The 25,587-nt window shown below is 40.2% G+C and overlaps 1 protein-coding gene across 3 annotated transcripts in view; it reads right to left on the minus strand.

Annotated features, from left to right (window-relative positions):
• DOCK8 (dedicator of cytokinesis 8) overlaps nt 1–25,587 on the minus strand; it is a 315,501-nt gene that overhangs the window by 210,910 nt on the left and 79,004 nt on the right. The window contains exons 2-3 of one of the 3 annotated variants that reach the window (XM_072610925.1): nt 22,806–22,908; nt 469–644 (exon numbers count right to left, since the gene is read on the minus strand). In XM_072610925.1, coding sequence (XP_072467026.1) covers nt 469–644; nt 22,806–22,908 — 279 coding nt within the window. Of the gene's footprint in view, nt 1–468; nt 645–17,898; nt 17,988–22,805; nt 22,909–25,587 lie in introns of those variants that run through there. The other 2 variants (XM_072610934.1, XM_072610944.1) reach the window with 2 other exon arrangements.

Below are 25,587 nucleotides of genomic sequence, written 5' to 3' on the forward strand. Positions count from 1 at the left end.
GGTAGAGTAGATAGAGGAAAGCCTGAGTTCAAATCCAGCCTTAGACACTTACTAGTTGCATGACCCTGGACAGATCACTTAACCTCTGCCTGCCTCAGTTTCTTCAGCTGTTAAATGGGTAATAATAAAAGCCCTCACCTCACAGGGTTGTTGTGAGGATCAAAGGAGATAGCATTTGTAAAAAGTGCTTAGCGCTGTGCTTGGCCCATAGTAGGTGTTGTATAAATGATAATTTCCTTCATATCCCTTATCTCTGTATTGGGTCCTTTTCTTCACATATTATCTTTAAATGATCACTTTTACAATTCTAAACCCATATGATCAAGCTACATCTTGACATATGTCATCTATGTCTTATTGGCCCTGGGTCATTTCATGAACTTAAAAAGAGAAGCACGTCAGACTTAGCTCCTACAGCGCCTCAAGGAACCTCTATACGCAGTAACGAGGGGCAAGGAAAGGACTTACCCTTCCTCTGGCAGAGAAGCCTGCACAGTCCGGCATTCTTTTGGCGTAAAGACGACCTCCAGGTCATCCTCTGTGAAGTCGCCAAGCTCTTGGATGAGTTCTGCATCAAGGCTGTTCAACTGTGTCATTAGAAGTCCTTCAAAATCTGCCGGCTCCACTGGGTCATAAAACTGAGGCTGGAGTGGTAGGAAGAAGAAAAAGGAAAAAAAAAACAAAACACGCCTTATTAAGTATTTGGAAATTCCTGCAATGGTGATTTTTAAGGTAAAGATGCCAAAGTATCCTTTAATAGGATACTGAATTTTCATGTAATATTCCTTAAAGGGGCAGCCAGGTGGTGCAGTGGATAGTGCACTGGACCTGGAGTCAGGAAGACCTAAGTTTAAATTCAGCTTCATACACTCTGTGTATGAAGTGACTCTGGGCAAGTCACTTAACCAGTGTTTGCCTCAGTTTCCTTGTTTGCAAAATGGAGGTGACAACTTTCCAGTGTTGTCATAAGAATCAGATGAGATAATATTTGTAAAACATTTTGCACAGTATCTGGTACACAGTAAATGTGATACAAATGTGCAGCTATTACTGCTACTCAAAAAAGTGCTTCAATTTCCCTTTATGCTGCCCTTTAAAAAATTACATAACAAAGAGGTCATCAAAACCAAAAGCAGTGATATGGAAATAGAAAAGAAAAATGATCTGGAGTCAAGTCATAGCAGGATGACTCATTAAAAATACCCCAAGGTAGAATTTTTCTGAACTTAGTTGCATCCCAATGAGAAAACATGAGGCTAAGAATGAGAAGATCACGAGACTCTGGAATTTTTATGATTTTAAAAATGATTTTTATAATTCCTCCAGCAAGAGGTACCATGGAATAGTGGACAGGGGGCTAGCCTTGGAATCAGGAAGACCTGGGTGGTTCAAGCATAGCCACTGCCGCATACTAACCAGGTAACTGTGCCCTGGGCAGCTCCCTAAGATCTTGAGATGCAGAGAAGTTGCCAAAGTGCTTTAAGGAGGGATTCCACACTGGGAGCTCCCTACACAGACCAATGCACAGCTAAACCTCCAACCCCAAACATCTCCTACCAAGTTCTAACTAAAGTCATGTTTACTCACACAAAGGAAACTGGGGCAAATGCAAGCCTATTCAGCCTGTATGTTTTAGGCAAAAATGTTTCCTTTTGACTTCTGTTCTCCATTTCACATTGACTATGTAAAAACATAGTTAGGTTTCACACTAGGATCATAGGCTCACAAATCTGAATTTAGAGATCAGCTTAGAGGCAGCATGGATTTGTGGACAGTGAGTTGGACCTAGACTCAAATCCCATCCCTGACCTTTAGTAGCTGGACAAATCACATTAGCCTTCTGAACCCTAGCTCAGTAATCATATGAGGAGGCTGCATTAGATGGCCTGTAAAGTACCTTTCAGTTCTAAATCTATGACCTAATGCCATCCTTCTCAAAGGTGAGGAAAATGAGGCCTAGAGAAATCAGATTACTTGGCCAAGGTAACCTGGGTTGTGTGTGGAAAAATCAGGATTCAAACGCTTGGTCTTTGGCTCTAAATCCAGGACTTTCTCCACTTATGTAACAGCTTTTTTCCAGATACCATGAGGCAGGGAAATGTGGAGGAACTCTTCCTTCCTTCCTTCCTTCCTTCCTTCCTTCCTTCCTTCCTTCCTCTCTCTCTCTCTCTCTCTCTCTCTCTCTCTCTCTCTCTCTCTCTCTCTCTCTCTCTTTCTCTCTCTCATTAATTATTTGAGGCAATCAGGGTCAAGTGACTTGTCTAGGGTCACATAACTAGTAAGTGTCAAATGTCTAAGGCTGGATTTGAACTCTTGTCCTTCTGACTCCAGGGCCAGTGCTGTGGTAACTCTTTAGAAAAATAAAAGATTCACTTATATGATGAATCTTAAGCCTTTGATGGCCATTGGTCATATGGTCTCTTGCTATCCTTAAAACGTACCTAACCATCCTAAAACAGTAAGGATGCTAGCCAAAGTCACTAACCATAATGGTCTGGAGGCCAGTCAAAAGCAGAAAATCAAAATTCTGCTCCTTGGATCTCAGCTGTCTTGGCTGAGACTGGATGAGCCCAAGACACTAAAGATCATATAAAGTGTGTCAATCAAAAGTGAGCAGAGGACAGGTGAAACCTTTCTAGATTATACCTATGTGTAACTTGAAATAAGATAGCATTGGGTAAATGACAACAGTGGAGATCAGGCACTGGTTTAAACTAAAGGGGCATGTGTAATTCCTTTGGTTTAAGCAAAAGTATCAGGCTGACAAGGACAGAGTGAAAGCCACAGACAGGGAGAGACCCATCCAATGTAAGCAGTAACTGAAAGGCCAGATTATACTTTTAACTAGAGAGAAAGGGCCAGCTGGTCATATGATGGTTTATTTGGCCACATGTGCCCCCATAAACAGTCATTCTTGAACCAAAAAAGGAAAATGTAATGCCTGTATGGTCAAATATTTTATAAAACATAAGGTATTACTGTTATCATCTCCAAAGGATGTCCACTGAACACCTAATTGACCATGATTCTATCATTAAATACCTAGTGAATCATGATCTCCTGAAATTTGGATGTTATTTTATGCACTAATACTACACGCAAGATGTAGCAAGAAGATTGTCCCTCTCTCTTTAAGTCAAGGGAGCCTATGTTGGGCCAGCTCTGCTCTTTCCTTCTTCATTTTAAAGATCTATCTATATTAAAGAGCCTAGGGTAATTCACATTACCTGGACCAGCTGTCCTAGAGGGAGACAAGAGAAGGAAAAGACAAATGGACAGAAAGAGGGAATGCCTCTCCAAATTCCTCAGAATCAGTGGGGAGGGTTGCCTGGGGTAAGAGGCTGCATAAATTGAGTCTATATGGAAATTAGGTCTATTTGAGAAGGTATTCTGACAGGCACTTGTCACCCTGTGTCAGGAGGGGGGGACAGCAGAACCTGCATGTAAAATACCCCAAAATGTCCAAAGGCACTTAATGTCTAAGAGTTGGTAAAGAACTATAATGCTACCATGTCAGCGGAGCATGGACTGTAACAGCTTCACGATCCAGACACCCAAAATCTGGGAGGAGGAGAGAAGGCAATAAACAACGTTGCTGGGAGAAATCTGAATAGCAGTGACGAAGCACTGACGGCAGCAACGTCAGTAAAGGAACAGAGAAGAAAAACCGTCCAACACCAATAAGAGGAGGGGTGATGGTGAAAGGGCAGTGAGATGCAGAATGAGGTGGAGGAGAAAACCTTGGCTTTCTCTGTTTCTGTCTCTGTCTCTGTCACTCTCACTCTGTCTCTCTCTCAGCTGGATTCCATGTGTCTTCTGTGTTCTTTACTGTGTAAATAAAATGGTTCTATGTTTCGATGTCTTGCTAGCTTAAGGACCTTTTAAGGGTAGCTGGTAGGTACCTTTCAGAGACTGCAGATACTGAAGTTCCTATGTTCCCCTTGGGGGGGGACAATGAGCTAGCCAAGTGATGCAAAATGCACCCAGGATTTTTATCCATGTTAGGAGGGAACTCTGACACAAAATTTATACTAATAAACAATACTATGTAGCTATCGAGTGAAGGTCTATAACAATAACAATTTCCCCAAACAATTCCTTAATAACTGAATCATCCTTGAATGAAACTAATAATGAAGGATATGTTTAATTCCAAATGTAAACGTGTGTTCATCAGCACATTGTTAGAGAACCAGACATTAAGTCAGGCCACCAAATTCTTATCATTATGAGCATAATTTAAATTCCAACAACTGATAACAAGGAAGGGAAATATCAGCCCCCTCAATAATACAGGGCCCTAATTTTAATAAAAAATTTTACCGTGAGGCAGTTGTGCACGCGCGCGCACACACACACACACACACACACACAATGCCCTTTAAACAAATGGTAATCCATAAAATAAGTGACAAAGTTTCTTTGATAGCCTAAGTCTTTAAAATCTCAGCTAAACTAGAAAAAAAATCCTACCAGAAATGAGGTTATTATGAAGATAAGCACAGAAATAAAATATTTATGAATTATTTTCTCATCTGAAGTATATATTATTCCTGTACCATGCATGTATTAATCACCACACAGATGCATTTAGCTAAAATTTTTTTTAGGAATGATAGAATGCGTCAGCACTGAAAGGAGGCTGAAAACTGCCCATTTTCAATTACCTTTGAGCTATTTTTTGTTTTTGTGGTGGTAACCTCATTTGTGAGAGGACAGAAGTAAAATGACTGTTATTATCTTGACAATCAAATTCCCTGTAGCCCAACATTGTTCTTTTTATCTCCCCAAGTACCTAACACAGAGCTCTGCACGTAACAGGCCTTTAATGAATGTTTGTTGAGTACAGAAAAAATAACCTGAGCAAATCTTGAGCTCTTTTCTGTCTTATAATTTATTATACACAAGTTCTCCTATCAGAACCAGGTACAGTCCAGTTAGTTTTGGATAATAAACTTTTACAGGGCAGAAAGTCTGGCTGTCTGAATCAATTCCTACAGTATAATAGCATGATATTCAGTTAGGACCTTTTTGATGTTGATAATAAAATTCAATTCAATATGTTTTAATTAAAGCTTACTCTATATCCAATACTGTGGAAGTATCGAAGAAAAATGGTGAGATTGTTTTCAAGTCACTTCACAAAAACCTATACGTAAAACATTTGGAAAACTATGAGAAAATGTTTCCTGTGATGAAGGGCCCACATGTGTAGGGCCAACTACAAAGCAGCTTGCTGTAGTATGAAAAAGACTCAGTCTCTTGGTCTGATCCTCAAGTTTTTTCCTCAGCAGCTGCTACTACCCTGTTCCTCTCTCCGCTTCCACTCAACACTACCATGTGAGAGAGAGTGTGTGTGTGTGTGTGTGTGTGTGTGTGTGTGTGTGTGCGTGTCCCTACTTAGAATGGAAACTCCTTAAATGCTTGTTTGCCTAGTGCTTAGAACAGTGCTGAGCATAGAGTAAGAGCTTAATAAATGTTGGTTGATTGGTTGGTTGACTACCTACATTGATCTTAGGGAAACAGACTATCTGGCACATAATGGAGGCCTTTCTGGTAGCGTAGGACCTGTCAAGGGTTGAGCTCCACTGATAATAGTCTTTACTATTTGAAAACCTAAAGTGATTCCATAACATAATGATTCATTGCGTTAGGATCTTTGTTTCTTTTTATAAAGACTCAATAATCAGATTACATATGAATGAATGACAAAAAGATTTATTAAGTGCTTACTGTGTGCCAGGTACTGCTGGAGACACAAGTACAAGCAAAAAAGACACTCTTTGCCCTTAAGGAGGGGGAAGACAAAATATATATAAAGAGGAACTAGAAAAGAGATGGGGCAGGGTTTGGAAACAGGGAGGAAATGATATGGCAACTGGTTCCAGGAAAGATATGGTAAAAGTTCACCCATCTGAGTCCCAGGGGCAGAGTCTAGGATCTAATACTTGAGGAAATGGGTAGGATGACCAGGGTATGGGTGGCATGGTTCAGTATTGTCCAGGAAATGACATGAAGACCTAGTTTGAGGCAAGATAAAGTAAAATCTTACCTCTCAGAGCCTAGAGTTCATATTCCTTTGGACAAAAGGATGGAGGATAGAGGTGGTAGAAAGTGCTATGGATTAAAATTCTGGTTCCATTTCTTCCTACCTATATGACCTTCAGCAAGTCACAATCTTTCTGGATCTGTTTCCGCATCCCTAAAATGGGATGGGCATGGATTTGACCTGTGAGGACCTTTCTGGTTCTATATCTGCCCTGATTTGACATCCCCAGTACAAACCTCTCCTTTTACTAAGGAAGAAACTGAGACACGTACAGCCAGCTGCTTGTTGCCAGTTTAGCAGAGGAAGGGTGGAGTCACTCATTTCCTCCACCGTAAAAAAGCAACCAAGCAACACCTGTCAACTCTCTAGCTCTTCACCTGCCGATATCCTTTTCTGTTCTGTTGTAGGTGCCTTTTGTTCAAGGTCATAGAGTTGATCCCCATACACATGAACAGAAGAGGGGCCAGATATCAGGGTTCTTGATCTTCCCCACGGTATAATTAAGTTCATAGAGGTATTGGTAGGATTTGGGTAAGTCTTGATGCAAACCTCTATAACCCTTGAAGCCCTCAGGATTTAAACCTAGAGCATTTGCTTAAGAAAATGATGATTCACCAACGCGTGGGAAGGGGGTGGGGCATGGGCATGGGCACAAGAGCTTGGGAGAAGAGACATTTTTTTTCACTCATTCAGTGAACATTTATTAAGTGCCTACTGTGTACCAGATTTTGTACTAAGAGGATACAAAAAAGTACAAGAAATTCCTGTTCTCAAGGAACTCACAATCTAATGAGGGGGAGCAAACACATATGTACAGAGGAATTACATACAGTATAAGCAGAAAATAATTAACAGAAGAAGGTACTAGAATTGAGAGGAGGTTAGGAAAGAGGATTAGATTTTTTTTTTTAGAGGTAATCAGGATTAAGTGACTTGCCAACTTCACACAGATAGCAAGTGTCTGAGACTGAATGTGAACTCAAGAAAATGAGTCTTCCTGACTCCAGGCCTGGCACTCCATCCATTGTACCACCTAGCTGCCCCTATAGCAACACCAGCAAATAGTAACAACAAGGAAAGGGCTGTTGTGTACTCATGAGATCCGCGTCTCCTTGCTCCTTTTCCCCATTAACAAATTGGTAGGAAACCCATGTATTGATTTAGACCTTCATTTTCTAGCCTGTCACTGCCTGTTGGGTCAATAAAAATCCACTCTTCTTTGAAAGGTAAATATTCAAAGAGCAACTGATTCAGAGCCAGATCACATTTATCAACTCATTCATCACTTAAATTGTCCTGTATGGCAAAGGACACACTTTTTATTGCTCAAGGAACCCAAATAAACAGCACTAAAGGAAGCTTTTCAAAGTGAAAGACAAAATATTTGTGATAAGTATTACACGAAAACTATACGTCTTATGGCTGCAGTTTTTAGTGAAATTCTAGTATATGTCATTTGATATACTTTCATCATGATCAGTTAGTTTTATTCCAGGAGCCATTCCTTCCATTTTGTTTCAAAGACCTTCAATGATCACAAACTTTAGACCCTTTCATCTCTAGAATAGGCTTTCTTCACTGTGGGCAGCTAGTTGGTGCAGTAGATAGAGCACCAGTGCAGCAGTCAGGAGGACCTGAGTTCAAATCCCACCTCAGACACTTGACACCCACTAGCTGTGTGACCTTGGGCAAGTCACTTAACCCCAATTGCCTCATCCTGGGTCATCTCCGGTCATCCTAATGAATATCTGGTGACTGGATTCAGATGACTCTGGAGGAGAAGTGAGGCTGGTGACCTGCACAGCCCTCCCTCACTCAAAAACAAAGTCAAGTGCAAGTCATGTCATCAAGTCTCTGAGGGCATGGTCTTCTTCAGAAACAAAAGACGAACACACAGGCTTTCTTCACTAGGGGTGCATGGACTTTCTCCCTACCAAGGAGTTTTATGGGTGGATAGGGAATTTGTGAAGTTGTATTTTTAATATCTTGGTGACTGTATTTAAGATAAATGATTTTTCTTTATAATCTTATGTACTTTATTTTACGCACTTGTTTCAGCATTCTGAAGCAAAGTCTGAAAACAGGCTTCACTAGACTGTCAAGGGGATCCAAGGCACAAAAAAGGCTAAGGACCTCTGCTCTAGGAAATGTAGATTATAATTATTACACATTTTGCTGTATGTAAAATATATAATGGTTATTCCATATCAGTATATATCCAATCCATCTTACTACTTCAGGGCATAGATTCTAACCTCTGCTGTCCTATAGTATTGCGTTTGCCCTTTTTCACCTTTAATTATTTCAGAATGTTTTTAGTAGTTGATAATGTCATTTTGACTAGGAGAGCACCTATGAAGATAAATAACTAGCATTACTCCATAGTCTAGGGGCCTATTAGTTCCCTTGGCTAGAGTACTGTGCTGCTGGACCAAAGACATGAGATTTCTTGCCTATGTGGTCCAGTTAGTTTCACTGAAAAGTCATAGCTTCCAAGAGAAGGAAAGCAAGTATCATTGCACTCTACCTTGGTCAGACTTCAGCTGGAATATCATGGTTAGTTTTGGGTAAAACATTTTAGGGAGGACAATGACAAACTGGCGAGCATCTAAGAGGGAGCACCAGGATGGTAAACGGTCTTGAGATCATTCCACCAATGGATCAGTTGATGGGGATCAGGGAAGGTTTTAGCCTGGGCACAAGAAGACTTAGAAAGCAAATAGTCTTTCAGCATTCAAAGGACTGCCATGTGATTAAATGATCAGCCTTGTTCTCTGGTCCAAAAGCACAGAAGTAGAATGTGATGGGTACAAGCCGCCAAGAGGCCGATTCAGACTAGATGTGAGATAACTCTTCCTAATGATGAGAACTGTTCAACAGTAGAATGGGTGACCTCAACAGGCAGTGGGTTCCTCCTATTAGTCTTCAGGCAAAGGCTTTTTGGAGATCCCTCCACACTCTGTGAATCTATAATTTGAGGTTCAAGTCCTGATTCTGCCATGTGCTCAGCTACATGACCAGCAAGTTCCATCATCTCTCTCCTCTTCAAATTTCTCATTAGTGAAATGGGAATAATACTATGTGTTACACTTATTTCATGGTGTTGTTCGAGGATAAAATTAAATGAAAAAAATGCACTTCTTTAAACTTTAAAACACTATATTAATTTAAGTTTTTCTTATTAGTTACAAATCTTAGAGCTGGAAAATGCTTCAATAAATAATCTGATTTTAGGTAGGGAAAGTATTAGCCCTGATTTAGAGATAAGCAACTAAATAAAGCCTAGAAGAGGTTAAGGGACTTGCCCAAGGTCACACAGCTAGTTATAGCAAAGGTCTGAGAGGAACACGAGTAGAATTCAGGGCTCTTGCTTTGTAAGTACTGTGGTCATTTTGTTCTCGTTCAGTTGTTTCAGTATTGTCTGACTCTTTATGGCCCATTTAAGGTATTCTTGGCAAAGACACTGGAGTGGTTTCCTATTTCCTTTTCCAACTCATTTTGCAGATGAGGAAACTGAGGCAAACAGGGTTAAATGGTTTCCCCAGGGTCACACTGCTAGTAAGTGCCTGAGGCTGGATTTGAATTCAGGAAGATGGGTCTTTCTGACTTCAGGTCTGGTCCTCTATCCACTATGCCACCTAGTTGCTCAAACTCATTATACAATATTATTTCCTGCCCTCAACTCATAATGCACCATGTTATCACAAAAGGTCTCAGATGAAAGAATATGGATGAATTAGTATATCCTATCATTACTGTAAGAGAAACAATTTAAGAGAAAAACAAAATGTCATTAAAATTATGAAATTACAAAAATATTACGTATATATGGTTAACCAAAAATGATATCTCAGGTCCATGAGACATGCATTGGAACTGGATTTATTCTAAGAGAAATGGGCATGCATGTGGAACCCTATGTAAGTGCCAAGAATTCGCCATTGAAACAGAAGCTTGTACATTTATGACAGTACAACAAAGGGAGGAGGAGGAAACAGATATCTCCTCCTAAATGGGAATGACATGGGAGGAGAAGAAGGACCAAATCCTTCCCAGGAGGAGGAGCAAGGTAATAATAGAAGCCATTTTCTTTTTCCCTTGGGAACTGCTAGACCATGAAGATAGGAGCATCTGGTCATCTAGATGCACAAGCCATTTCTCAGTCTAGTGAAGATTGACTGGTGCCTGTTTGACTTCCAAGGACACACAGGGAGTCTAGCCACTGAGGGTACAAACAACACATTATGTCAGCTGGGGTGAGGGGAACTTTGTCCTTGACATGTATTGGTACCTCTTGTATACGCTAGGTTCAGTATTTTTGGGAAATAAGGTAACTCAAAAAGACAAGCTCAGGAGCTCCTTAAGAATACACAAAAGTCCTATTCTGATGCCTCTTCATGAGGTGGAAAGAACTATGGATTTCCAAATGCTATACTAACGGAGTGCAAATTATGGTAGTTTCTACCCATTTGGAAAGATTTCAAGTAGGGGTCTCATAAAGGATGGTGCTTAATGCCTGAGGACCAGCCTAGCCAAGTTGATAGAGGCTCATCACCAGTAGGTGGGTCACCAAGTGAAGTAATTTGGGGTTATATAAGAGTCCATCCAATAAAGAAAAATACAAACACACTCAATTTTAAGCAGTCATCTTCTATTTCTGCAGTGAAGGTAGAAAAATGGTAACAACAGGGGCCAGATGATACTAAGCACCACACAGTTTGGAGACCAATTATAAACGTTCTTTAATTCTTTGTACTCCTTACTCAATTCCCAAAGAGCTCAAAGACAGTATCACAGACTAAAATGTCATAGAGAAATTTAACTGATATGAAGCCACAAGGAGGCTAAAAATCTGGAAACCACCTAGGCCAGTTGCTAGGGAAACTGAACTATGTCAATATTGACATGGTCACTATAAATGAGATGAGAAGACATGAGGAAGTTATAGCAAATGGAAAGATGAGTCAGAAAACCTTCTTGGAGAGAAGGTGTTAGTTTTATCATGTACCTAAAGGTAATTTTTTTAGAAGTTATTCTGTGAGATTTGTTCATGTTGCCTTAGGATTAATATAACTATAAGTGACAATGGTGGAGATATTGTAGCTTTACGTTAACATCTGTTGCAGGGGATGAGAAAGTACAAAAATTCTATTAAGGACTTAACCAGTAGTAAGAATACAAAGGAAACAAAGGAAAACCTTAAAAAAACATATAAAATACCCAAACTAACAGAATATCAGATAGAGATCTTAAATAATCCAATCTCAGAAAAAGAAATAGAACTACTCATAAAAGAGCTGCCAAATGAAAAAACTCTGGTCCTGATGAAATGACACCCCAGAATTCTATCAAACTTTTAAACAATAATTATACCAATATTATGTAAACTTTTCTGAAATACTGAAAAAGAAAGTACCACACCAGGCTCTTTAATGAGATATAGTCCTAATACCAAAGGAATAAAACACAGAAGAACTATAAACCAATATCATTAATGGGTATCAATTCAAAAATTTTAAATGAAATCTTGTCAAACTGATTACAGAACATCCTTTACTCCTCATTTTGCTAGCAAATAGAATTTACATGCCCACACATATTACCAGCCTTTCTATATACTACTAACAAAAGCTTTTTTTTCTACCTAGGAAAGAGAAATATAATTTTTATAAAATGTCTAAACTATCTAGGAATTAACTAAGGCCTCATACAAAAACAACTGCCAAATACTCTTTACAGAAATAGAAGACAAATAATTAAAGAAATATTCAAGTCTTTCCTGTCTTCAATCCATTCTCCACACAGCTGCCAAATAGATACTCCTAAAGCATGTTATTCAGTCCTTTTCTGTTGCGTCCCACTCTTTGTGACCCCTTGTGGGGTTTTCTTGGCAAAGGTACTTGAGTGGTTTGCCATTTTCTTTCCACACTCATTTTACAGATGATGAAACTGAAGCAAACTGGGTTAAGTGATTTGCCCAGGGTCACACAGCTAGGAAGTATCTGAGACCATATTTGGGTCACACAATTAGGAAGTGTCTCAGGCCACATTTGAACTCAGGAAGATGAGTTTTCCTCACTCCAGATCTGGTGCTATCCACTGTGCAACCTTAGATGCCCCTGGAGGAAGAATTCTTAAACAAACTAGGGACAGAGGTCATCATAAGAGCCAAAACAAGGAATTTTGATGAATCTGAAGAACTCAGAGAAACCCAGGAAGACCCGTATAATCATGAAAAGGGAAGTAAGCAGAACCAAGAGAAAAGTTTATACGGTGACCACAATAATAAAAAGAAAACAATACCAAAAGACATGGGAACTCTGAATGATAGAATAATGAAGCTTGGTTCCAGAGACCTCATGGTGAAACCTAACTCCCTACTCTTGTACAGAAACGGTGGCTTATGATAGGGAAACAAGGAATACACTACAAGATGTGGCTGATGTATAAGCATGTTTGACTAAGCCATACTTGTTTGTTACAAAGGAGGGTGGTGTTGAGGAGCAGAGAAGGCGAGGTGTGTCACTGGAAAGTGACAGTGATGGAAAAGAATCATCAATACAACTTTTATTTTTTAAAGAACACTAGATTACTACTCAGAGGACCTGATTTCTAACCTCTGCTACTTTGACCTTGAAAATAATTACTTAACCTCTCTGGGTCTCAGTTTCCTCACCTGTAAATGGAGGGGATTGAATCAATGAACTCAGGCATTCTCCATGTATAGACTACAGAGCCCTTTCAATTGAGGGATTATTGCCAAGGCACTAATCTCATTAGTTGACTCAGTAATGTAAATAATTAAACATGCCACCTGTAAATAGAATAAAAAATGTCACAGGCATAGATTTATTGGTATTTTTCAATGCATGTATATGCTGGTGACATGAATAAAACACAAATTCATCTAAAATCATCATACACTGTAAATTTCTGCCATTATGTATTTTCTCAATCAATGAAGAGTAAAAATGGAGAAGTGGTCTGTGAGATTTTTTTAATGTTAAAAAGGAGACCTCATATTCAAGAAGACTGGGAGCCACTAGACCAGATGGTCCCTGAGTTATCTTCCAAACCCAAATCTAAATCCCAAGATCCTCATTAATTCAGTCCCAAGCAAAGGACTCATCATCAAAGAATTTGGATACTCATGTCTTTTTCAAAATAGAAAGTACATGGGAGGTCGTTGAATTAAAGTCAAGATCCCCTTGGTTCTATTTCCCAATGGTTCCAAGGTTGCAAAGAACAATTAAGAATTGTCTGTTCCCTTGTTTCTTTTATATAGGTTAGAAGCACTTGTAAAAAAAAATGAGATAACCAGTTTGATTGACCCTTTGTGCTGGAAGGACCTGAATTCTAGAAGATTCCCCACACAGAAAGAAGTTATCTTTGTAGTGACTTGACTGACAAGAAAACTATACTAGTTTAAAAAAAGAGAGGAGAGGGGCGGAGCCAAGATGGCGTAGTAGAAAGACGCACATACACATAGCTCCGAACCCACAACCCATAGAACAACTACAAAGAAGTAACTCACGGCGAATTCTGCACCCAGAGGCCACAGAACATTGGAGCGAGGGAGATTTCTGTTCCGGAGAGACCTGCAAACCTCTCGTAAAAGGTCCTTCGTGCTGCGGACTGGGCGCCGGGACTGGGAGCTGAGTACAGCCCTGCCGTGGCCGCGGCACCGAGAGGAACAGATCCGAGCGGGCTTCAGGGACGGGATCTCCAGCGGCCGCACAAGTACCTCCACCCACAGGTGACGGGGGTCTGTGAGAGAGTCCCTTTGGCGGGTCGAGGGGGGAGTGGGGTGCCCCCATGGCTCGGGCCCCCTCGGGAGACAGAAGCTGAGGGGCAGCGGCAGACCAGGGCTCCCCAAGCAGGCAGGAGCCTGGATCCATTGTTGAAGGTCTGTGCATAAACTCCCTGAGGGAACTGAGCCTGAGAGGCAGCCCTGCCCTCACCTGAGCATCTGAATTTAATCTCACACTGAATAGCAGCCCTGCCCCCGCCCAAAGCCCTGAGGCTGGAAGCAGCATTTGAATCTCAGACCCCAAACACTGGCTGGGAGGATCAGGAGGTGAGGTGGGTGTGAGGAAAATATTCAGAGGTCAAGTCACTGGCTGGGAAAATGCCCAGAAAAGGGAAAAGAAATAAGACTATAGAAGGTTACTTTCTTGGTGAACAGGCATTTCCTCCCTTCCTTTCTGATGAGGAAGAACAATGCTTACCATCAGGCAAAGACACAGAAATCAAGGCTTCTGTGTCCCAGCCCACTCAATGGGCACAGGCCATGGAAGAGCTCAAAAAGAATTTTGAAAATCAAGTTAGAGAGGTGGAGGAAAAGCTGGGAAGAGAAATGAGAGACATGAAGTCAAAGCATGAACAGCAGATCAGCTCCCTGCTACAGGAGACCCAAAAAAATGTTGAAGAAAATAACACCTTGAAAACTAGCCTAACTCAATTGGCAAAAGAGGTTCAAAAAGCCAATGAGGAGAAGAATGCTTTCAAAAGCAGAATTAGCCAAATGGAAAAGGAGATTCAAAAGCTCACTGAAGAAAATAGTTCTTTCAAAATTAGAATGGAACAGATGGAGGCTAAGGACTTTATGAGAAACCAAGAAATCACAAAACAAAACCAAAAGAATGAAAAAATGGAAGATAATGTGAAATATCTCATTGGAAAAACAACTGACCTGGAAAATAGAGCCAGGAGAGACAATTTAAAAATTATGGGCCTACCTGAAAGCCATGATCAGAAAAAGAGCCTAGACATCATCTTTCATGAAATTATCAAGGAAAACTGCCCTGAGATTCTAGAACCAGAGGGCAAAATAAATATTCAAGGAATCCACAGAACACCGCCTGAAAGAGATCCAAAAAGAGAAACTCCTAGGAACATTGTGGCCAAATTCCAGAACTCCCAGGTGAAAGAGAAAATATTGCAAGCAGCTAGAAAGAAACAATTCAAGTATTGTGGAAATACAATCAGGATAACACAAGATCTAGCAGCTTCTACATTAAGGGATCGAAGGGCATGGAATAGGATATTCCAGAAGTCAAAGGAACTAGGACTAAAACCAAGAATCACCTACCCAGCAAAACTGAGTATAATACTTCAGGGGAAAAATTGGTCTTTCAATGAAATAGAGGATTTTCAAGCATTCTTGATGAAAAGACCAGAGCTGAAAAGAAAATTTGACTTCCAAACACAAGAATGAAGAGAACCATGAAAAGGTGAACAGCAAAGAGAAGTCATAAGGGACTTACTAAAGCTGAACTGTTTACATTCCTACATGGAAAGACAATATTTGTAACTCTTGAAACATTTCAGTATCTGGGTACTGGGTGGGATTACACACACACACATGCACACACGCACACACACATAGAGACAGAGTGCACAGAGTGAATTGAAGAGGATGGGATCATATCTTAAAAAAAAAATGAAATCAAGCAGTGAGAGAGAAAGATATTGGGAGGAGAAAGGGAGAATTGAATGGGGCAAATTATCTCTCATAAAAGAGGCAAGCAAAAGACTCATTAGTGGAGGGATAAAGAGGGGAGGTGAGAGAAAAACATGAAGTCTACTCTCATCACATTCCACTAAAGGAAAGAATAAAATGCCTACTCATTTTGGTATGAAAACCTATCTTACAATACAGGAAAGTGGAGGATAAGGGGATAAGCAGAGTGGGGGGGGATGATAGAAGGGAGGGCATGGGGAGGAGAGTGCAATTTGAGGTCAACACTCATGGGGAGGGATAGGATCAAAAGAGAATAGAAGTAATGGGGGACAGGATAGGATGGAGGGAAATATAGTTAGTCCTATACAACACAACTATTATGGAAGTCATTTGCAAAACTACACAGATTTGGCCTATATTGAATTGCTTGCCTTCCAAAGGGAAGGGGTGGAGAGGGAGGGAGCTAAAGAAGTTGGAACTCAAAGTGTTAGGATCAACTGTAATGTTCTTACCACTAGGAAATAAGAAATACAGGTAAAGGGGTATAGAAAGCTATCTGGCCCTACAGGACAAAAGAGAAGACAGAGACAAGGGCAGAGAGGGATGATAGAAGAGAGAGCAGATTGGTCATAGGGGCAATTAGAATGCTTGGCGTTTGGGGGGGGAGGGGAGAAAAGGGGAAAAATTTGTAACCCAAAATTTTGTGAAAATGAATGTTAAAAGCTAAATAAAAAAAAAAAAAAAAAGAGAGAGGAGAGCAAAGATCTGGCCTCTGGACAGCTATCCATTTTGCTGTTCCTTAGCTAGGTAATGGAGTAAGAACATCATACTCTCAAAGCTGCAGCTAGGATGAGGGGAAAAGTCATCATGGTGGTCATTGTGCAAAAGTGCTCTAATAAAAGTCAAGGATGGAGAAATATGCCCTGCTCTAATCTTGAATAAACAGAGAGAGTGGAGGCAATAACGCAAGCACCGTTCCACTGCAAAAAAAAAAAAAAATACATAAGGAAATTAAGACCCTCTGGAGATCTCAAATTTTCTTCAGTCTTTTTGCAGCTGCTAATACATTTTTTGTAAGAAAATTAAGCACTATCTCAATTTGCTTGGGTGGGAAAAGGTGTGTTCTCTTCCAAACATAAATGTCAGAATGATGATTTAGGAGTCCCTAAAAAAAACTATGCTTTTTATATTTAGCAAATTAAATAAACATATATATCTCTCCTGATATGAACAAAATTCAATGAAACAAGTAGTGCCTATTATGTGGGGATACAGAGCCAAGTTTCCATGGGATTCCCTGAAATTGTCAGTTCCTTGAGGGTATGGACTGTTTTTTTTGTCTCCTCATGTATCTCTGGCTCTTAGCACTGTGCCTAGCATATGGTAGGTGCTTCAAAAATGTTTATTGATTGATTGATGCTTCACATTCCATCCATCCCTCTTCCTAGGCCAGCTCACTACCTTCCTCACCACCAGTCACGGTACCCCTTCTTCTTTCAAAAACAAAAGTCCCTTCCTTGGTCACCTCTCCCCTATTTGTGTTATCTTCTTTTGTTATGATACAAGTTCCTTGAGAGCATAGATTGTCTTTTTAAAATCTTCTTATCCCCATCACTTAGCATAGTGTTTGGTACACAGTAAACATTTAATCATCTTTTTCTTTTCATTCAGACCAAAATGAAGCATCCCTTGCCTTTAAGGAATCTGCATCTTAAAATGCAACAGAAAGTACCTTTGTACAAAAGTAAATTAGTCTGTAAAAAGGGAGATGTAATGTACTCTTCATCTTAGTAAAACTTGGCTCCGCTTATACTACAAGGATGTGGGCAAAATGTTTTTAGAGTCCTTTGGCCTCTAGTGTTGGTCATATGGTATTAGAACCTTAACTGCCACCACAGAACATACAGCTGCAGGCTTAAATCTGCAGGAAGAATGAGCCTAATCAACATTTAACATACATATCTATATATAGATACATATATAAAACTAATTCTTTATCTTTACAGAATATGTTTTGCATTCAAATTGCATCACATATCAAAAATTAATTAATCTGAATAGATCCAAATTGAATACAACTCACTCCCAAATTTGATCTAAAAGCATGGATGTTTTACCTTGGCTAAAAGATGCTTTGGTTTAGGAGAAAAGACCCTTAGTAATTTCTCTGCTCTCGTTACAATCTATAATTTGGAAATGGGACTGTGGGGTGTGGGGTTAGTAACCAATACAGGCTAGCATGCTGCCCAAGTGATCGATTTTTTAAGAGAGCAGTCAGTCCTCCTGCCTATACACATTTTTCAGTTCCACCCTTTTCATTAAAGAGACAACGGTAAAATTAAATCACCTTACTGAAATAGCAACAAATCACTCCAATAAAACATACCTTGTAAAGATACACAGTTAAGGGACGGGTAAATTGTGACAGGAGGTAAGATGGCGTCCACAGGAAATAGAATTTAACTTAAGGTTACAAAACTAAGAGCAGAAGCCGGTTCAACGTAACAAGTGGAGAAAAAAAAAGGAAAGAACCTAACCTTCTGAGGATAACCACAGGGGACAAACAAGTGCCACAGCACTTCAGATGAGGAAGTGACTAAACTGATGGCTCAGTCACAAAGGAAGCGAATGAGCGCTCGCTTCTAATGCTAAATACTAGTACAGGGTCTTTACCTCATCTCTAGAAGACTTACACATTCTGTATGTCCTTGACACTTGTTAATTACATTTATACAGTTTATTGATTTGATTAATAATTGACTTTTTTTTTGTTATTTGATCCTTACAACAACCCTGAAAGGCAGGTGCTATTATTATCTTTGTTTTATAATTGAGCAAACTGAGGGCAGAAAGAGGTTAAGTGACTTGTCCAGGGTCACCTAGCTGATAAACGTTTGAGGCTACATCTGAACTTAGATCTTCCTGATTCCAGGCTCAGCACTCTATCCACTGGACCACCTAGCTGCCCAGTTTGTTGTTGTTTGTTCTTCATTCTTGAAGAGACCCATGACATCAGGAAGGTGATGCCATGACTTGCAAGAGAATTGGATTTAAGTGAGGGAGGGCTGTGCAAAGTCACCAGCCTCACTTTCTCCTCCAGAGCTATCTGGGTCCAGTGGCCAGATATAGATCAGGACAATTGGAGATAGCCCTGGATGTAGTGGGAGACCTTGACCTTTTTAAGCTAAGGTCTTTCCCAGGTCTCAGCCTGACTGAGGCAATGCCCATTCAGTGATTAAGACTAGGTAAGAAATGAGGCAGAGAATGGCCTCTAATACCTAGTTAAAAAAAAAAAAATCAATCTGGGAGGAGAAGACCCTTCAGGGTTTCTGGTCAAAACATAAACACTTGTTATTTACATTCACTTTGAACCATCAGGGTCCAAACAACGACCAAATGGGACTTGGACTAGGACCTATTGTTGACCAGTCAATGAGAGCCAGAGTGATTTGGGTTTAAGGCACCTAGCTGGTACAACCCAAGATTTTGCTTCTGAAAGAGACTTGTTTTGTTTCTCTCCAGAGCTTTAGTATAAGGACAAACTTAACATAAAGAGCTGTCCAAAAGTACAAATAGTCTTCTGCTAGAGGTGGGGGGTTCCCCTTCTTTGGAGGTCTTCATAGAGAGGTTGGATAACTACTTCTCTCCTGTGTTAGAGTGAGGATTCCTTTTGTATAGGGGATTAAATAACTGAGGTCCATTCCAGCCCTCAAGTTCTGTGATACTAACATTCTGTGAAGATCCTTTGAATTAGTATGACGGTTGCATGAGACTGGGGTTGGGAAGGGTCAGGGCCCTCCAGTATCAGACACTTGGGCAGTGGAGATGAAGATGGTCACTCAATAAGCATTTATTATGCACCTACTCTGTGCGAGCCACTGTGTTAAGCCCTGGGACACAAAGAAAGGCAAATGACAGTCCCTGTTCTCCAGCAGTTTATAGCTGAATGAAGGAGACAGCATGCAAATAAATAGATACAAAGCAAGCTGTACACAAGATAAATAGGAACTAATTTAAAAAGGGAAAGCACTGGAATGAAGAGGGGTTAGGAAAGGTTTCTTGTAGGAGGTGGGAACATAACTGGGACTGAGATCAGTGATCAGAGTTGAGGAGGGGGAACATTTGAGGCATGAGGGGCAGTTAGAGTGGAGAGATGGAGTGTTTTGTTTGTGAAGCAGCCAGGAAGTTGGTGTCCCTGGATTAAAGAGTATGTGGGGAGAATAAGGTGTAAGAAGACTGGAAAGACAGGAGGGAGCTAAGTTAGGAAACAGTATTTTGTATTTGGTCCTGGAGGCAATAGAGCATTTACAATTTGCAATACTGGCATTTATTGAGTAGGGGGTGTGGGGAAGGGGGTGCCATGGTTGGAGCTATACTTTAGGAAGACACTTTAGTGGCTGAATGGAGGATGGTTTGGAGTGGGAAGAGACTTGAGGTAGGCAGACTCACCAACAGGCCACTATAATAGTCCAGTCATAAGGTGATGAGGGCAGTACCAGAGAAATGCAAGTGTATTTAAGAGATGTTATAAAGGCGCAATTCACAAGCAGGTCTTGGCAACAGCTTGGATATGGGGGATGTTGTAGGGAGTGGTGAGAGAGAGTGAGGAATCCAGGATGACTCCTAGGTTGTGGGTCTGAGTGACTGGGAGCATGGTTTTGTACTCTACAGGAAAAGGGATGGGAAGAGAGGGAGAGGATTTGAGGGGAAATAAAATGGGTTCTATTTTCAATATACTGAGCTCAAGATGTCTACTGGAGATCCAGTTAGAGATGTCTGAGAGGCAGCTGCAGAAGCAAGACTGGAGGTCGGTAAAGAGATTGTGGCAGGAGAGATAGATCTGAGAAACATCAGCAAAAGAGAAGTTCAGAAGGTGGGGGAGGGTTTAGGGGAAATATAATGAGTTCAGTTTTGTACATGAGTTTAAATTGTGGTTTGAGATATTTAACAAGAAATCTGAAAGTTAAAAGAGAAGTTAGGGCTGAATAAATAGATAGAGATGATAGCTGAATTTATGGGAGTTGATGAAATTATTAAGTAGAATAGTATAAGGGCAGTTAGGTGGTGTAGTGGATAGAGCACCAGCCCTAGAATAAAGAGGACCTTAGTTCAAATCCAGCTTCAGACACTCATTGACTATGTGAATCTGGTCAAATCACTTAACCCCAAATGCCTCAAAAAAGAAGCAAAATAGCATAGAGGAAGAGGAAAAGAGATTCCAGAACAGAATCCTGGAGGTTATCTATCTTTATGACCTAGTCCTAGATGAATATCTAGTAAATGAGACTAAGAAGGGAAGCAGATTGGAGGAGAATCAGGATAGATAAGGGTCACAAAAAAGAGAAAAGAGGGTATCAAGGAGAAGAGAATGATTGACATGTTTGGGTGCAGGAAGGTAAAGACAGATGAGGACTGAAGAAAAGGACATTACATTTAGCATTTAAGAAATCATTGCATTTCAGTTGAATAATGAAGTTGGAAACTAGACTGTAGAAAATTAAGAGCAGGAGGGAAGGAAACAGTCATTGATTATAGAAGGTATTTTCAAGAATCTTAGCCACAAAAAGGAGAAGAGATATGGGACAATAGTTAACAGGGATGGATGGATCAAGTGAGAGTTTTTTGGAGGATAGGGAACACAAGAGCATGCTTGTAGGCAGTAGAGAGGCAGCCAGTAGACAAAAAGATTGAAGATAAGTGAGAGGGTGGTAGAGGAGACAGGATGGAATGGGATCACTTGTACATGTAGAGGAGTTTGCCTTGGTAGGGAAAAAAGTCACCTCTTCATGTGAGATAGAGGTCGGGGAGGAGAGAGTGGTGGGAGGCATTTGAAGGGATGTGAAATGAGGAGAGAAAAGGGAGCTATTGGCAAATAGCTTCAATTTTTATCAATAATATATGAGGCAAAGTTATCAGCTGAGAGGGTAGAAGATGGAGAGCTTTGGGAGATCTGGGAAGGGAGGAAATGATTTGAAAGAGCTGCTATGGTGAGTAGGATAGTGAGTCAATTAGTGAGGTGGAAAAGGATTGCTTTGCAACAGAGAGGGCCCAGTTGAGGTTGTGTAACATAAATTTGTAGCGGACCAATCAACAGTATTGTGATTCTTCAGCTTCATTAAGCAGCATAGGGTTTAAAGATGCTTTGGTTTATGAGAAAAGACTTTCGCTCCTTTCTGATGCTCCCATTAAAACTTATAGTTCAGAAACAGAGAGGGAAAATACAAAAGAAAATGTAGGCAAGCATGCTGAAAAAGTGATCAGTTTTCTGGGAGAAACGTTAGTTCTGCCTGCATACACTTTTCAGTACCACCCATTTCATTAAAAAGAAAATTGTAAAATTAAATCAACTTACTGAAAATGTGACAAATCACTCCAATAAAACATACCTTGGAAAGATACAAAGTTAGAGATGGGTAAAACAGGAGACAAAATGGCATAGGAGCAAGGCAATGAATGGTGGGAGTGATCCAAGACTGAAGGGCCAGGGAACAGTGTCTACACTGTCCTCTTCTCTTGAGTTAAATGCCCCAATGGTGAACTAATTCACCAAGGGGTCAAAATAGAAAAGGGAAGAGCCAGGGCAGAGGTAATAGCCTGGAAAAGAACTGAAAGGTCAAAGGATTGTACATATCAGTGAGGATGAAGAAGGGTTGGGATCACAAAGCAGAGGGAAAGGGGAAATGACAATAGATTGTGATCAGATAACGGAATTTCAGAGTTCATGAACATGGAAGTGGTGCATTTGGGGCAATTTTAAGGATATGACCCTCTTTGTGTGGGACTGAGATGGGGTGGAGGAGCAAGTTATGGGAAATGAGCAAATTGAAGAAATGTGAGGTCAACGTGTTTGTTGTTGTTCACTCATTTCTGACTTTTCTTGACCTCATTTGGGGTTTTCTTGGCAAAGATATTGGAGCAGTTTGCCATTTCTTTTTCTAGTTGGTTTTACAGATGTGGAAACTGAGACAAACAGGGTTAAGTGACTTGCCTGGAATCATATAGCTAGCAAGAATCTGAGACCAGATATAAACTCATGAAGAAGTCTTTCTGACTCCAGACCTGGCACTCTATCCACTGCACCACCTAGTTGCCCTAGCGTGTTTGAGGGCATATGAATATGTATACTGAAGTCCCTTAGAAGAAAGAACAGGTTGGCCCCAGCAGGAAGGCTCCAGCAGTAGCAGCCAGGTGAGGTTGCAAGCAGTCATTCGAAGGTGTGGGCTGGTCATAAATCAGGAACTGCCTGAAACTAAGCAGTTGATCATTTTCTAAAGAAACAGAATTTCTACTTACTAGTTGAAGAGAGGGGAAGCCAGAAATGCTTACACTTCGGTGATAGGACTGCCCAAGGTTTGGCGGGAGAGTAAATTGCTTTCTTATTTCAGCTGATGAGTACCTTTGATGAAAAATAAGAGAATATTAATCAAACCATTGTTTTCAAAAATAAGCCCATGGATGGGCAATCACAATCATCATCGTAACAGCAGCTGACATTCACGTAACTCTTTACAGTGATTTCATCTGAGCCTCACAAGAGCTTTGAGAGGTAAGTCCTATGGAAACTCTAATACCCATTTCATAGATGAGGAAATAGTCTTACACATGGTCCTATCATTAGTAAATGTCGAATTTGGGGTTCAAACTTAGGTTTGATTCTAAGTCTTCCTGCACATTGTTTCAAATGCTTTAAAGAATCTGTACCTTAAAATTTTGAATTCAAATTCTTGGGGAAGTGAATGTTGAGAACTGAAAATAAATAAATTATATATTAAAAAAAGAATCTGTACCTTAGCTGTGGGATGATCATTAATAATACTAATAATAAATAACAACAGCTAGTATTTATATGGCACTTTAATGTTTGCAAACAGCTTCACACACATAACACTATCTCTTTTGATCCTCATAACAGCCCCAGAAGGTAGGTGCTCTTATGATGCCCATTGTACAGATAAGGAAACAGGCAGAAAGCTGTTAAGTAATTTGCTCAGGGTCACACAATTAGTGTCTAATGTAGAATTTGGATCCCAGTCTAGCTGGGCCACCTCCAGTCATCCTGCTGAATATCTGGCCACCAGTCCCAGATGGCTCAGGAGGTGAAAGTGAGACTGGTGACCTTGCACAACCCTCTCTCATTCAAATCAAATTCCAAGTCATGTCATCATCTCCCTGATGTTATGGTCCTCTTTGAGAATGAAGGACAAACACACAAGTCCAGCACCCTGTGCACTGTCCCACCTAGCTGCCTAGGTGAATAGATTTTAAAAGTTATAACAGCAATATTCATTTCCCAGGAAGATCCTAGCTCTAGATCTGGAAGCAGGGGTGTACTGGATCCAGCTCAAACTGCCTCAAGAAGATTAACTGTTCGATTTTCAGGGTGAGCATTTATACCTCACAAACCATCAAAATCAACAAATCACAGCTGGATTTATTGTTTTGTTGATTGTCTAGATTTAAGAAAGTGATGGAGAAAATGTTAATAATGCAGTGTATACAGCCCTCTTTTTTCTTTTTCTTTTTTTTGGAGAGCTAGTTACTAAACATTTACCAGTACACTATTGCCCAGAAGAGACTTCAGAAGCCATTGAGTTCCAGGACTTCATTTTTCTGATGGAGAAACTGAGGCCTAGGGAATTTAAATGACTTGCCTAGGGTGATGGATAGAGTAAGGTAGGGGGGGAGAGAAAAGTGAAGGGAGTGAGCATTTATATAGTGCCTACTATGTCCCAGGCAGTATGCTAAGCACTTTACAAATATCTCATTTGATCCTCACAGTAGCCTTGGTAGATAGGAACTATACTTATCCTCATTTGAGCAAACTGAGGCAAAAAGAAGGAAAATGACTCACCCAGGGTCACACAGCTGGGACTGTGTGAACACACAGGTCTTCCGACTCTAAATCCAGTCATCTTTCCATTGGGTCATTTAATTCTAACACCACTATCATCATAGCTAGCATTTCTATTATACCTACTATGTGCTAGGTGCTGTGCTTAGTGTTTTATAATTATTATTTTATTTGACTCTTACAACTGCCCTTCAGTGTAGGTTCTATTACTATCCCCATTTTATAGCTGTGAAGTAAAGTGAAGTGACTTGTCTAGGGTCACCTAGCAGCTTAAATTTTGAGGCTGCATTTGAACTCCATGTGCAGGGCTCTATCCACTGCCCCACCTAACTGGTGGGCTCTAAGCCTGGAAACAGATGCTAGATTAAGTCAAGTCAGGGTCCCTTTAATCAACCTTCCTACCCTACCCTAAATAAAGGTCAACAGTGCTAAGTGGAAGGGGCCCAGGATCCAAGCCACTGGGGTCTTCAGATCCTTCTCTATTTCTCTGAGCCTTCTAGAGAAGACTGTTAGATCTAAATAATTGGAAAATATCAGTTACTCATGAGTAGGCCAAGCTAATATAATAAAAATGACAATTCTGCCTAAATTAATTTACTTACTCAGTGCTATACAAATCAAACTACTCAGAGTTAGAAAAAAATAATAACAAAATTCATCTGGAAGAACAAAAGGTCCAGAATATCAAAGGAATTAATGAAAAGAAATGCAAGGGAAGGTGGCCTACCCACACCAGATCTAACACTGTATTATAAAGCAGCAATCATAGAGAGGTGAATCGGGGGAATAGGTTCATTACATAAGACTAAGTTGTCAATGACCATAATAATCTACCATTTGAGAAACTCAAAGACTCTAGCTTCTGGGAAAAGAATTCACTATTTGATAAAAACTTCTGAGAAAACTAGAAAATAGAATGCCAGAAACTAGGAAAAGACCAACATCTTACACCATACACCAAAATTAGGTCAAAATGGGTACACAATTTAGACATAAAGGGCGATACTATAAGCACATTAGGAGAATAAGGAATAGTTTACCTGTCAGATCTATGGAGAATGAAGAATTTATGACCAAATAAGAGATAGAGAACATTATGAAAGGCAAAATGGATAATTCTGATTACATTAAATTAAAAAGGTTTTACACAAATAAAGCTAATGCAACCAAGAAGGAAAGCAGAAACCTGGGAAACAATTTTTCCTGCCAGGATTTCTGATAAGG

The sequence above is a fragment of the Notamacropus eugenii genome, chromosome 1, assembly GCF_028372415.1.
Source record: "Notamacropus eugenii isolate mMacEug1 chromosome 1, mMacEug1.pri_v2, whole genome shotgun sequence".
NCBI lineage: Eukaryota > Metazoa > Chordata > Mammalia > Diprotodontia > Macropodidae > Notamacropus > Notamacropus eugenii.